The 16,091-nt window shown below is 36.5% G+C and overlaps 1 protein-coding gene across 1 annotated transcript in view; it reads right to left on the bottom strand.

Moving 5' to 3' along the window:
- The window catches only part of INSC (inscuteable homolog (Drosophila)), a 105,269-nt gene that overhangs the window by 16,341 nt on the left and 72,837 nt on the right, over window positions 1–16,091 (bottom strand). Inside the window, exons 8-9 of the mRNA XM_046941998.1 lie at window positions 3,728–3,899; window positions 2,298–2,476 (exon numbers count right to left, since the gene is read on the bottom strand). Coding sequence (XP_046797954.1) covers window positions 2,298–2,476; window positions 3,728–3,899 — 351 coding nt within the window. The remainder of the gene's footprint in view (window positions 1–2,297; window positions 2,477–3,727; window positions 3,900–16,091) is intronic.

Raw genomic sequence — 16,091 nt, 5'->3', positions numbered from 1 at the left:
ATGTGAGAAATAGAGCTCTAAGTTTGATATGCTCTTTTATCACATTTTATCATTATTAGATTGTATTTTGCTGTATTTTCTATGAATATTCTTTCTTAGTTCTTCCACTGCTTCAATGGTTAGTATAGGTTAGTTCTACAGTATCTATTTCAGCAGACGGGATGATCTGATCATTCAGATTGGACATTAGCTCATAAAAGCGTAATCCGTAGTTGTAGCACACTGCAAAATAAATTCTTGAATAAAAAATTGGCAAGTCTTATTAACTTTAATCTATGTCCTTAGGTGAATGTACACCAGATGAAACAATATGTATGAAAAAGTTAGTTACTATATTATGTATGTAAACGGAATTGAAGTATCCCTATCAAAAGTCAGAACAGCAATTTAGAATAGCCTTTGAAAACAAATGTACTGCTATTTTTCTCCCTAGCCAAGTCTCTCTCTGTTATCCCCACTGCAACAACTAGCCAGACAAAATTAAAATGCAAGATATTCCTAAAAACTAAGATAATTGGCAGAATCTGTCCTTTAACGTAACACTAAAACAACTATGCTTATGAAAGGTGAACAATCCACTGAAACACATATTTTTTGAGGACTGGGAAGGAAAATTTCTCTAATGGCTGTTGCCTTATCAAAGCTGCTTGACCAGCAACACCAACAGCTCTTAAAGCCGAGTAGAGCAGCACTCAAGTTCCACCTGAACAGCCAGTACTCAGTAATGGAGCAGCCCATAAGCAGCAGTTCACAGACCCACCGCTGCAGAAATAAGTAGGAATCAGCTCAGAAACTTACTGTGGCACACCACAGATGCCATCACAACTTTTTGATCTATTTTTTTATTCCAGGAGGGAATGCTGGAGATGAAATCACAAGCCATTTCAAAGCTTTCTCTTAATCTACATAGACAATAAGATGTCTTGCAACCAGCAAAGCTTCAGAAGGCCTCTAATTAGTCTGTTACCTAATAAAGTCATAAACATTTAATTAGATGTCTGCCTTCCTCATTTGAAGAAAGGGCTCGCCACAGTGCAAATTGCAATCTCACTCAGAACAAAGGTGAAAGCATAATGAAATAAGGAATTCAAATTGTGAGAACACAGGAGGAACGAACACAAAAAGTTAAGAAGAACTGTATATATGAATTAACAGTATATAGGCATGTCTAGAACCACACCACAAATGAGGTCTTGTTTGCACAAGAACAGCAGCACAGTAATAACAGTTTACTCAATTTTTTCATAAACACCTCTGAACTAGAAAATTACCAAGTTATCTTAATCCAAGTTAGAGCAGCACTAGTAACCCTATCTTCCTAAGGTCTCTTGTGCATTGAAGGATACACAGAAGGGTTTTTCATGGCAGTGCAGATCCCAAGCCTGACATTAATGATTTCCAGAGGTGGGAAGGGGATGAACTTGTGAGGCCAGAATTCTGGGCTTTTACTCATATTGACAATGTCTTATAAATATAAGTAGTATAAATAGTAGTTGTATAGTAGTATAGTAGTATAACAGAGCTGACTAGCAACCTCTATCCTACAGTAGCAGTTACTGAAGCCCCTGTATTTGTTGCTCTACTGGGGCAAAACTCATCACTGAGATGCCAAACAAGCAGTGCTTTTCCAAAGCACCTGATTTAGACGGAAGTAGCTGAGAGGAGCAAAAGAATTCTGTCTGACTTCACTTATGCATTAGCACAGACCTTTAATTTTACTGTCTCTACTGAAGGAAAAAAAAAAAATGTGAAAATGAAAGGGAAATGCAAACCTGTATGAGTTGTGTCTGACAGTAGAACTTGCAAGCCATATGGCATGCAGTTAGGACTTGATCCAAAGCCCACCAACGTCCATGGGCTGAGGATCAGATCCTTATTCAGCTCTTGGAGCTAATTCATCTTCAAATTTAAAATTGTTTATTTAGGCCTCAATGTCTCTATATATCTTAACAGTGTCAGAGCTTTGTCCAGCCGAGTCTTGAATACCTTCAAAGAGAGATTCCACAACCTCTCTAGTTCTCTGTGTCAGTGCTTAATCAGCTTCACAGTGGAAAAAAAATAAGTCCCTGTATCTTACAAGTTTGGGAAGTGGCTATTTTTCCCCACAAAACCACATTCAGATTTCAGAATGCACAAGAACGGGCACAAAAAGATAAAGAAAAAGCCACATATTAGGATGAACAAAAGTGAAGACAGGAAATGAAATTAGGTTTGCCTACATCAAAACAGACCAGGAGCTGAAACCAGCTGATTTTTGCATAAATGTGCTCATAGTATCTTGCTGAGAAGTCACTCACCTGATCTCGGGAATATGGAGTATCCACTATGTGTTTGTCTGAACACGCTGCTAGAAGAATCTTCATAGCATTTAGCTGAAGCAACATTTCACAAGCCATGGTATCAAAGAAAGTAATATTGGCAAGAGCTGCTGAAGCCAGCAGGAAAACTTCACCAGATGAGGCTTCTTGGCACAGTTCTAGGAATGCAGAGAATAAATTGAATAAAAATCATCCTCTCACTGCAAAAACACATTTGTTTCAAAGCAGTATTTAACCATCTGCAGTTTGCATTAGTTATCTATGGCCAAGTTTGTAATACTCAGGACAAAAGCAGAAACAAAACAAAACAAAAAAAATCTTAAGTTGGCATCTATATACTACATCACATTTTTAGTGTGCTTTATAAGCTTTAATAACATTAGACACCTTTGTTTGTGCTTCTGAACACTAAAAGCAATTGTTTCCTGAGCATTCATCTAATTAATGAGAGTATCTTCCTAGTATATCATTCTACAGAGAATATTCCACTGAATGTTATTCAACACCTTGATATAAATAAAATGAAATACTACAGGCAGAAGGCTGACAGTAATTGATCCATAAGAGTATATTTCATCCATATATCCTGCTCTTTAGAACAAACTGCACACATTCTGCCCATCTCTAAGCCTATTACTTTGTAGTCATCCTGCATACATTCCATTTTCAATAAGAAGTGTTGAATTCATGGTTATCTTTTAATTCCTTGCACACACATATTCTAAGTAAGATCTGAATCACCTGGCAATAACACTCCAGCCTGTTTTAAAAATTAAACATATTACAGTAATTCGATTACTGAGCTATAAATATTGCAAGGACACTGGTGTGTGGTTATTGAAAGAGCTCTCCCAGAGTTACACATGGTTTATTTTTAATGCTCACATTTTCTAAGCAGAGTTTATATTACTAAAATTCAGGTGAAACTGAAGCACTGACAATCAGGGAAATTCTCCACCTGCTAATCCCTTCTGGATGGGCTGTTAAGGTTGTCCTTTGACTGTGGTGCATTGTAATAACTGCTAAATACACCTGAAGTCCGTTCAGATGCCTCTAGCAGTCTACCTACAGCAAATTTAGAAAACACAACAGCCATAAAGGAACAATTAGAAAGTCCCTTTTAGAGACAAACATGAGACAGGAGGATCCTTGGCTCAGTTCATTCTGAGGTTTTAATGGTAGCATAGCATGTGGATATTATTTTGATAAATATGCATAAATTTTACTCAAAAATGGACAGGAGTTAAAAATGTTGTGTAACTGCAGAATGCCCAGATTCAGGGTTAAAAAATGGCTGAGTTCTTTTATCCAGTAAGCAAAGAATAGCAAACATTCTTTATGGAATGTGGTTAATGAAAGATTCTACCCTCAAGCTGTCTTTTTAACTGGAAAGACTCAGAAGAACTTACTAACAAGTGCTGTTACAATTTCTTCCATATTTTCCAGAAAGCTGCTGAGATGTTGAGTGAATGTGAGATGTGGAGATGTGATCTGTGCAATTACTGCTGCTGCCTCTGCATGAGTGGCTTCTGAATGGGTGTTATCAGTAAGAATGTCAGCCAGGCACAGTATTCCATCGACCTATGGAAAAACAATAGGTACAGGTTGGAAATATTTTTTTTGCAAACATAGAGGGATTTACAGTCTTCTTTTCCAGGTTGTGGCTAAAGTACTCAGTTTATTTTGTATGACTTAAATTTGGTGGCATTTGTGACATAAAAAGTTTCAATTCAGAAAATAAACTAAATTCAGAACAAAAGCTTGCTGACCAATAAAAAGTCTTTCGTTTTCTTCTCCTTTAATCACAGAATGGTTTGGGTCGGAAGGGACCTTTAAAACCATCTTGTTCCAACCCCCTGCTATAGGCATGGACACCTCCCTCTTGACTAAGTTGATCAAAGCCCCATCCAGCCTGGCCTTGAATGCCTCCAGGGAGGGGGTTGCTCAACTTCTCTGGGCAACCCATTCCAACGTCTCACCACCCTCACAGTAAAGAATTTCTTCCTCATATCTAGCCTAAATCTTCCCTTTTCCACTTTAAAGCTATTTTCCCTCATTCTGCTGAAATTATTTTTGTCAAAAGAAAGAAGAAATTATTCTCTGACAGAAGTCTCAATAAAGCACTCCTCCAAAAATAAACGCTGATAAGCATATGTTAACTGCTGCTATGCTCAGACTTGTTTAAAATCTTTTGAATGTGTCCCATGGTGAGACTTGAGCTCAAGTGTGCAATAAGTTCTTCATGGGCAGATTTTTTTGCCAAATACCTTCTGAACATGTTGCAAAGCCAATGCAGGTTCAGAAAGTACCACTACATACAGGTCCATAAACTGTGACAGATGAGTATGCATAAGTTTTGTATTAAAGCTAGGTCCATTTATCCTTTCTTTATACAGAAGAGGAACAGAAACATGGTTGAAAGTTACATAGATTTATGCTTTTAGAATGTCTGAAGTGTTCTAAACTCATTCTTTATGCAATTTAGCTGAATACATCATGGACGCAAACCTTGCTCTGAATTATAGGAGACTTCCTGATGCAATGAAAGGGTGGACCAGAGTGGAGCCAACAAGATGCTTAAACTGTGTGGATGTATTATCTATTAACGTCTAAAGCCAGCAAAGGAAGGTCATAATCTAAGAACTTTCGAAGTGATGGGATTTTGCTTCTATCCCACTTTAATGCGTTCCTGAATCATCCATCATTCTATCAAATAGGTAGGTAAATGTGTGACAGGAACAAAGAGAGTATGAATCACAGAATCACAGAACTATAGGGGCTGGAAGGGACCTCTAGAGATGATCAAGTCCAGCCCCAAAGACGCTCGTAATGTCAAATCTGCATAAATTCACCAACTAAAATCTTTATATGGATGAACTGTAGGGACAGTTTACAAACTTCACTGATTAACTGTTTTAAAAACTGATCTTTTTACTTATTTGAAGTTCTGAAAAAGCATGGAGTCAATTGCCTTATAAGCTGCTTGGACTGCATAGATACCAAGAGAAATTATCACAGCTTACCACTGAAATATACTTTAACAGTCGAACAAAACAAAAAACTCATGAAGGGTCTCATGTACATTCTGCCTTCATTCTCTGTCTATTCGAAGCTTCCTCAAAACATACGTCTTAAGTCCTATTTTCTCCACAAAGTGCATTTAGCAAAAGTCCTACTAACATTTTTATTATTTATTAATACATAATGTTGAGTTATCTTTAATATTTATCCTGCAATGAGCACAAATTAAATTATTTTTTAAGCACAAACGATTCATATATTTTACAAGAAAAGATCTCAGATTGATGGGAGCAAAAATCACCCTCTGGAAGATCTCATTGGGATGCACTTTTTAATAGGCATTGGAACTCTAAAAACAAAGATAAATACAAAAAAAATCTATTTTTTTCTTGTAGATTACAAATGGGTTTCAGTAGAGAATGTGAAGCACTGGCAAAAAGAGGAAGAATAAATTTTCGACATTAAACTTTTCCTTGACAAGCTTTCAACATTAATCTACCTATAGCAAAATATTTCCTCCTAGCTATGGCAGAATTCTACAGTTTGAAACAGCAGATTCACATCATTCTCCTGGCTTCACAGTATATTAATAGATCTCAGTGTCAAGAATTAATATATGTCCTCACAAGATGATTTAGTAGCCCATGTGTGCTAGACAATATCATATGCAAAAACACCCAATTTTGTCACCTTGAAACTTTCCCAGGTCACACCTTGTCTGGGGCCTGAAGGATACTAATAACAACAGTCAGTATGAAAATTTAAAGATATTCCAAGGCAATAAAAAAAATATATTTCAGAAGAAGCATCTTAGAAGATTTGATAACAGGATAAAGCTTAGCTCTAAATTTACAGGACAAACTTAGCTCTAAATTTACTAGTTGAAATTCACTTGGCCAACTTTTTTTTCAATGACTTCAGCAAAATGACTTTGGAGTAGTTTCATGCTATTTCAGAACAAGTACTGGCGTCTGAAAGAGGTACAAGCACAGGGTTAGATTTTTCCAACAGCACTGATTGCTTATATATACACTACAAAATACAAGCCACTATGTTACAGTACAGGTTCTATACTCAACTTTTAAATTACATATCTGATTTTTTTTTTATTTACTAAGTAACTGTGTTTTCAAATGGGAAGTTGCTTAATTGTAAGTATAAGTGGATTTATTATTTTCTTAATAAATAAAGAATATATTATTTAGATCCATAAAAGCCAGCACTGGTTACTTTTCCTCCTTTCAATTCAAAATACTATAAAAAAAACTTACAAATTCTGCCTAAAATACATTCTGTACACTTTTGGCTCCCACCTTAACTACAGAAGTTAAAATAAAATAATTCTGCCCCAGCAGGCAACCCCATTTATAAGTGTCTAGCAATAAATTTTAAAATGACAGGGGAACAATCTAATAAAAGCACTTTAACATCCAAAAAGAAATTGCTGCTCAAAGCATTTTTATAATTAGCTTTCACACTGAAAGGAACTTTGGATGACTGCCCTGTTTTCCTTTTAATTTTGGTGGAGTAATCAGCTAAATGTCAAATCTGTTCATCACCCTGGCAATACAAAAGGGCCGGTTAGCCAGATAGCGCAAACAAATGAATTCCATGAATGCAATAAGATGCTGTGGAGACCCTGCATTTGAGGAATGGTGTTCAGTAAATGCTTGATCACTAATGTTTCAAAATTGATAAATGGAAAAATGCCAGGAACTTACATCCTTATAAGCATTGCTCTGTTACATAAACTTCATCCAAGTGACAAAAATAAATACTTGACCATTTTACTGCATAGATAAAGTCTTCTGAAAGGAAATCATTTATTTTCTCTGCAACACGAATGAATGAATTCCAGGGCAGCCCTTTTCCTTCCTAAGTATACCTGTTGTTTCTCCTGAAAATATTAAGTAAAGCTAGACATACGTAAACATGGTTGAACTGTCTTCAGTTAAATGCTGGTAATTCATAAAAACATCAATACAGAACTTGCAATGAATTGCATTATTGACTCTCCAATTTGAAATATTACACTCAAGACAAGCCTTAACTCTCTGCTTTCCACAATGAGGAAAACCTGAACCTGCGGTCAGATGCTCTGTAGAGTGCTCAACAGGTAAAAACTGCCTTAGCTCCACTGAGAAATATGCTGATTTATACCAGATTAAGATATGTTCAGCTATTTTTAAAGTGAGATGATATATCAGTAGAGTGATGCCATTAAAATGTCCAGAAACATGATTTCAAGTAATCAAGGCTACTGCAGAAATTTCAAGGCAACAGCACTGACCAATGAACCACGAAGAATTTTTCTAATGAGTGTTGTATGGGGGCCATGGTACCTTACAAATATAAGCCCTTCTTTTATACTCAACAGAATAGTACAGAGCTGAGTAACAGCTGAATGGTTACCAACTCAGTAGCTTTAAAACTGCTGGCTGTTACCTTAGTTATGCATTTAAAGCAGCTTTGAGTGGGTGCTTTGGTTCATGGCAACTTCAGCTAACATTAAACTTCCATCCTTCAGAATGTGGTCATATTGTTGGAAAGGTATTTGCTTTTCCTGGTGTTTGGTGATCAGGGGTCAACATGAAGATGATCGGATCTATACAGGAAGTATTATTAGATGCACTAAAAAAAATAAGGCAGTTAACCATTTCAGCTTGAAGTTTGCATTAAAATAGCAATGCCTAAGCAGCAACTGTGCAGCCATGTTGTAGGAAGAAATAAATTGCAAAGATTAAATGAATTCCTGCTTCTGGGATGAATAGGAGTGAATGTGTTAAATATTATACACATTTTTATCTCTTCTACACCCAGGAAAAGCAGTCACCTCACAGTGAGTGCTTTGGTATTTAGAGATGGTCTAAACTTGCTGCACATAAGGAGCAGGAGCTAAAAAAAAAAAAAAAAGAAAACAAATATTTTCTGTAGAAAGATGGACAAAATCAGTACAACAACATCCAGACTTTGCCTCCATTTTAAGAACGAGGGAATAAATGGCTTTGAAGTCCCTCAAGTCTAAGGATCAATATGCATGGTTAGGTACTAAATAATACTTTTTAAGTATCATTTCTGTAACTGTTGAAAAAAGAAATCAGAAACTACACTACTACTAGGCTAGCAGTTCATATCTGACCAGTCCCATAAATCAAGGTTTACATTGCTTCAAACTACCACCTGCCACCCAAAGATACATCCAACTTTCCCAATGTACTCCTCCTGTGCCTTTAATTATGTAGGATAGCTGCTGAGTGGCTACAAAGCACAGAAGAAGAGACTGAGAAGAAATACACTCTCAATCATGTAGATGTCATCTACAGTACAGATCCTTCTACTCAGTGTTGATGTTTGTACGTGTAGAATTAGTATACCCTGATAAAGCAGAGGAGAAACTACCGAGCATAAATGACTATAGTGACATGACAAAGAAAGGGATTTATAATGGTCTTAGTACGCAGCATCTGTTAAATTATTTCTTCTTTTCAGTCATAGCTGAAAGAATCAAAATTATGACTTATCTGAAATCTCAGGAGCATACAAGAATAGGGGAGAACTATTTCTGTTTACATAAGATGAGATGAAATTCTGCAAGTTCCGTGACACATGGCAGAAGCCAAGGGTCTCATCATTTTCTTGCCCTGCATTTTGGTGTGTTGGATATGCTGGCTAGTTTTAAAGTTGCAAGAATCTGTTCCTATTTGTAGGAATTTCTTGATTTCTGCTTCATAAATTCCAGAAAGCATAAGTTTGCTTCTTTTAAATAATGGATAAGGCTTTATGTATTATACTTTGGGGTCTGAATTTCATTAAAATGAAGCAACGCAGACACAAAAAGAACTCAGCAAGAAGATGAGAGGAACTGTCATGAGTTACATAATAATGCTGAACAAGATTCTGGGACCTGAAGTCTGAATTAGGAAAGGATCGTATGTAAGTACTGTTAACATAGCCCTCATTTTTATTTACCCTGGGGGATCACAGTCTGAGTACGAAAAACAAAAAACAAAAAACAACAAAAACAAAAAACATCCTATTCCTATAACCAAAGAGGGGCTCCGGGGTTTTGCATAGCAAGGCACTCCAGAAAATGAGATTTGCTCACTGAAAAAAACATGCTCGGACTATCTGGTTTTAAATAAATAATGTCACAGACACTGCATGGCATGAGGACATATTCTCAAACACCCGGTGTCTGGCATTTAAAAACAAGAATGCTCTTTCAACACATTTGATTACATTGCATTGTTTATTTTTGGTGACACCGTGAATTTCATTTTTAAGAAGTGTTTGTTAGTGCACCTCTTTATGAGCAAAAAACCAAACCACATGCAAGCCATGTTTTTTAGAGGACCCTCTTCATCTATTATAATAATGAGGAAGTGCTGCTATCCAAAAAGTGCAGCATGGAGGTCACAGCCAGAGAATCTGTCATTATCAGCTAATCTAACTCTCCACTGCGTCTTTCTTCTCTCAGTTAAAAGTTCCTGACAATATTTCTGCTAGAAATCTAGACACGTTTAAGTCCAAACTTTAAACCTTAACATTATACGCTTAAACATTAATAAAATAACATAATTATTGCTGCAACTTCACGTACTTCTTTTTCCATCAGATTAACATTCTCAAACAGGTCATTAGAACACTGTACCAAGAAGTTAGAAAAAAAATCATAAACCTATCCCGTGCTCGGGGGTGACAGTGAAAAGCCACGGCAGAGAGCAGAGACCTGTATTAGACTGGGCAGAGAGTGAATGGGAAACTAGGATAGCACAAGGTGCTTCTTTCTTTACTTCTAATTTAAATATCAGATTCTGCAAATTCATTCAGAAGCAGAGATCCTTATGCAAACAATTTTCCCTGCAAGTATCCCTCACTTCAAGGGTGTCCCTCAATTTAGCCTAAGAAATATCCAATCTCCACAGGATACAAGGTCTCTACAATTTTCGAACCACATGTATGCTGGTTAAGTACACCGTAGCTATAAGACACTTACCTAATAGAATGTACTAAATATATACAGCAGCCTGTTAAAAATCAAAAGTATCTAAATACATGTAACTTCCATAAAAAAACAATGCTTTATTCACATAGACCTCTCTAAAACTATTTACTGTTTTTAAGAAAAGTGCTATGAGGTATCAAGCGTTAATAAAATTGTTTGCTACATTCATTACTTCACGATGGCTGTTCAAATTTCTTAATAAATTAATTTAAATAAATTAGCTCCAGAACTGACCTTGTACGTGCAAGATTTTCATTGGCAGAGAAATTTTACAGGCAAGTTATAGAGCTTTATGATAGCCATTTATAATGAAAACACTCTCAGCACTTTAGCTATAAAACTTCTAGTGAGCAACTCAATAAGAATCCATTCGTGTTGTAATAACAACAGAGGAAATTGCTGTATTTATTTGAACAAGAATTTTAAAAAATAAAATAAAATTTTTAAAAAGCCCTAAAAAAGTAGCAGTTTTCATCTGGTGAAAATTGATGGAACTTTCCTGGCTGCAGCAGACTCAAACTATTTAATCCTGAGATTTCTCTCCAGACAGGAAAATCTCCTTGGGTCTCCTACAAATACTGATTTATTTCTATGGCAGCAGTGTCAATAAAGTAATTTCAGAATTGCATTAAGTATAAGAAATTCAGGTTTAGGATCAGCTGTTCGCATGGAATCTTTATGAGCAGTCAGAGGTCTACAATGAACCATCAGATGAAATGATCTCAGCATTTTTCTCACCATTAACATCTCCCAGCACAGTCAAATATAGCTGCTGTATTGATTCTGTAATAGAAGAAACAGGGACAATGCTGAGGGGCTGACAAAATTGAATCTTTTTACCACCAGAATGTTGATTTCTCTCCTACCTGGTCTCAACACAAAGGAGCATACTTATCCAGGAGAGCAAACATAATTAAAGTCAAGCTAGTGTCTGAGTGTTGAAGAAGGAAGAAACGCACAACTTTTGTTAGATTTCCAATGGAGATTATTTTTTGAGCAAGCAAAGATAACTAGAGTGGAGCACTTGGACACTGGGACAGTTTCAATCTGCATTCAAAATCATATTTGCAAGTCAAGCTTATTTTCATAGCCCATTCTCACATCCTTCTCTGAGCAAAAAGAGAAGTGCCTGTCCCCTCCCCCCAGTAAGCAACAATAGGAAGCATGGGTATGGCATATAGTTGTGCCTGGGAAGACTCAGACTGGATATTAGTAAGTTCTTTGCCTTCAGGGTAGTCAAACCCTGTGAAAGGCTTCCAAATAAAGTGCATAGGAAGCATTCAGGAGGCATTTGGATAATGCACTTAATATGCCTGAACTTTTCAGTTGGCCTTAAGTGATCTGGTAGTTAGACTTTGTGTTCCTTATGGGTTTCTTCCAACTGAACTTTTCTATTCTATTAGAAAACCACGACAGAATTTGAAATTGGATTACCGAGTGAGCAGAGTCCAGGTTCAATAGCCCAGGATATTCTTAAGTTATTTTGGATGGAAAAAAAAAGTAAACGTTTTGCTAAGGCAAAAAAGAAAAAAAAAGTCCACTTACATTTCAGCTAAGAAGCTGGATGTAGGAAAACAAGCATGTTGTTGAAGAAAGCCCAAAACACTGTCCTGATTCTGCCATCTAGTCAATGTCTGAATGGGGCCTTTTTGTTTGATTGATTTATTTTAATAACCCCTAAGCTGTGAGCCAGTATGCTCAGTGTTAGGATAATACTCACAAGAGGTGTTGTGACAAAAGGAATCCAATATTTAGCAAGTAATAAGTATTACAACCCCTAATAGCACTCAAGCTTTACTTCACATATGCAGTAAAAACTGATTCCACATTCCAAACCAACCTAATCCTTCAGATCTGTAAAGTCCAAATCTGAGCTAAAAACTGCATGTGATCAGGTTTCATCCTGCCATCTGGTAGTCTGCAAGTAGCAAAAGAAGAACTGCTGCAGCACTGACAACATTGTGAGGCATCTAGAGGAGAAACCAGAAATGGGTGACAACTGGAAAACAGGGCGTATAAGCATGTCATTCTGACAGTGGGGCTAAATAAGTACTGTGTCCTAAGAGCATAATGTATGATCAAAGTATACCAAATATCTATAAACAGGTCAAATTCTGCAAAAGGCTGAAAGTATGCTACAGAACCCTCACCACGTCTTTCTCACTCCTGGGAAAGCATCACAATGTGACTGAGCTAGCGTTGCAAGTAATAGTGGCTGCTACAGGAACGTTAGCACAAAAGAGCTGTGTTATATCAATTTCACTGTTTTTACTCAAGGTGAATTTGATGTACTTTGGGTGTACAGTCTTTGACTGTGTCTGATAAAGACAGTAAGCAACAAAAAGCAAGATTCAATACAAACAATGTACCAAATGGAAAGTCAACAAGGATTTTGGGGGTGGGGGGGGAAGAAAAAACCAACATATAAATGCAAATAGTTTTTAGAAATAGCCCCAAAAAATAAATTTTGCACATCTTGTTATTGTTTATCCCCATATTGGTGGCCTTCAAACAAAAATTTCAGGCCACTGTTTCTTATAAATTCTCTTTTGACCTCTACCTATAACTCACTTCAGAAGAAAGGATGACTAAAAGTCATTCAAAAATTTTGGCTTAGTCCAAATTCCTGGTTTGCTAAGAACCACTGTAGATCTCACTATAGCATGCTACAGGCTTAGTTCCACACCAAATAGCAGTGCCTTCTATTTCAAGCACATTCATCCTATGACAGCCAGAAGTCTGATTGTTCCCTAATGAAGTCAATCATAAAACTCTTTCCATAGGAACAAGACTTAATTGAGCTAAAAATTGCTCCTCATGCCGCGTTGTCCAAAATTTTACTACGTCTTAACATTTCCAAGTAATCTCAAACTGTATGGACACCTGGAGGTATTCTGTTCACAATGTCTGCTATGAAGTTGTTCAATAACATAGCCAACAGTTGTTACACAAAATAATTGGAGCATTATTTTCTAAATATTTATGAAATTGTCGTTTTTTGTGAAGGACTCCATGCATGCATGTGTGCATACAATACTTAGCTTCACAGATTCTTGGTGCACAACTGTTCTTTTTCCTACAACCTAAGTCAAATACCAATAGCATTAATTCCCATACAGTTCCACAACAAAATAATTTCTGTATTGTCAATAGCAAACATAGCAACAACACTGATGATTGAAGTAAGTTAATTAAATGATTTCCCTCCTCACCTAAGATTTCCTTCTGAAAAACTATGAGCGTAAGTTTGTCACAACAATGTGAAGTTTTGTTAACTGAAAGCAAGATCTATTAAATACCAGAAGTTCAGGAGATATGTACTAGATGTCCCACAGTTTAATAGATAGACTGACATTTATGGCTTAGATCCTTGGTTGTCTTACTGAAGAGCACTATTAACCAGCATTAAAATACAAAAGCCATTACAAACCAAGTTGAATGGACAAGGCAAACACAAGACAGTACCTGTGCCAAGCCAGGGGGTTTTTTAAGGCAAAGTGCAATCATGTTTCTGTTCAGAACAGCTGACCATAAACCAATCAGCTTAAAAATCCAGTCTAATCAGACATCTTTCAGTGAGCTTGTACAACTGATCTTTCTTAATTCAATTTTAAAACTTAATCCACTTTACTGAAAAGGTATTTGATTGTTGCATCGTTTCCTACCTCTCCATGTTTTTCTCTCTTCTGGTTCATTGAAATATCTTCTGTTAGGATAAGCTTACCCTGACTGGCTTATATTTAAGATTAGAAGTCAGCACTCACAGTTTACTTTGAAAACTAAGAGAGAAATGGAAAGAAGAGAGGAAGTGTCATCTCTACCCTTTCCATTACCACTTTTAGCAACTGCCATACATTGTTTCTTTTTTTTTTCTTTTTCTGAGAAAAAAATCTATTGCAATCACATAAGTATGTTTCAATTACCTGCCCTTTTTCAGGATAAAAGTCTTCATCTGCTTAATTGAACTTCTCTGTTCTAAACTCTTTCCAGTGGCCTAGGATCTGAATGCTATGTCTTCTCCATACAACGTTTTGTGAAAAGTCTTTTGACTGCTTTGTACAAATGAGAAAGCTCTCTAGCAAAGAAGTGGCAAAACTGTGCCAAAAATGACATGGAAGCACATCATTTCATGTTTAAAGGTGTTCAAGGCTTCCCTATAGTGAGGAAAGATGAACTGAAAGGAAACAGCTCACAGATTTCTTACTCTGAGTCACAGCAGCATCTTTTGCAGTACAATTGAGAAGGCAAAGCCAGCACAGTAAAGGCATAGAGTGTACATAACTCTTTCCTCAATCTAGAGGGTGGTGCAACATTATGGATCTGTCATGAAGTTCACTGCATACATTTGAGGCAGCTTATTCCTAAGCAATTTAGTTTCGCTCTTGCACCATACACTATAAAATAAAGATGAAATCTACTTATCTACCTCTACATGATGCTTGGATAAATGCCACTGTACCAATGCTACATATCATTATTAAAATAAGCAGTCATTTTTCCAGAAATTAGGAGAATATACCTTATACTGAATAGCAATCGAATCAGTAGTAAGTTGTGGTAACTTAATGGGACTGAAAAATCTAAATGAAATTGATTTTAATTTAAAAGTGATTTTACCTGCAATATTTTGAGTACATTAACGCTTCATTTTTGGGAGTTGAGGGTTTGTTAACAATGTCAGTTTTGCATTGAGTGTAGCTATTAGAGTTTGCTGTGAGTTGATATATAAATGCTCTGATAGTCTAAATATTTCAAATGAGAAGTCCAGTTCGTAGATAAGAGTGCTTAATTTAGGAGAACACTTGGGCTGCAGATAGCTTTTGTCCGCATAGACCTACCTTGCCAAATTAGTGCCTGCAGCCTTAAACTCGAGGCAGATCTGTGCAAGCCTTACCAGGAACCCAGCAACGGAAACTTCGCCATAATTCCAGCCTCCACTGGGTGCCACTGTTGTATAACACAATGTGTAGATTGTGCGGCCCGAGTCGTATTTTGTATGTGAGGTTTTCAAGGTATATTCAGTTATCACTCGTTTTAGGTCCCAAAAACTCCACAGAATAAGCCTTTTAGAAATGAATTCAGGTAGATTTTCATTACTCATAGAAATCTGCAGGTACAATGCTCAAATGCATAATAGCTCAGATTCTTTCCTGATTTGTACTTTAAAAAGCCTCCCAGTGCTGTGACCAGAACTGCTCCTCCATGCTGACTAATAATCAGCTTAGTGCCCTATGTTGAACTATTTGTTTAGTCTCTGAAAGTTAGCTGATAGCCACATATTGCCTTCTAAAGTGCTTTCATGCATCACTATCACAAGAGTAAATCTTTACCAAAATCTGTAAGTGACCTAAATAACACCTGTTTAGTGAGTGTTCTACAATTGTGAATGCACACAAAGAGATGACAGTAGTGCTGAAAATACAGTATTGGTCTACCTTTAAATCAATGACAATTAAGCATAGATTTTATGGAATGCATATAATTTCCATTTGATGGTTTGTGGATACCCATCACTTTCCAGATATCAAATTTCTTTCAGCTAAGCTGGAATCAAAAATACTGAAAAGTTTAATATTATGAATCACCATAGTCACCATTAGGTTGTCTGCTCGGTAGCATCCCTATTCTCACATTTTGCTGTTTCCTTTCCCCAAGACCTCTGATAAACAAATAGAAAGATTTAGTTTTCTGTCTTTCTTAATGGAAGACACTGAGAATTTACACTAAAATGAAATTCTTAAAGGTGG

This window comes from Gallus gallus, chromosome 5, assembly GCF_016699485.2.
Source record: "Gallus gallus isolate bGalGal1 chromosome 5, bGalGal1.mat.broiler.GRCg7b, whole genome shotgun sequence".
Lineage (NCBI taxonomy): Eukaryota > Metazoa > Chordata > Aves > Galliformes > Phasianidae > Gallus > Gallus gallus.
This window is presented reverse-complemented; position numbering and strand designations above follow the sequence as displayed.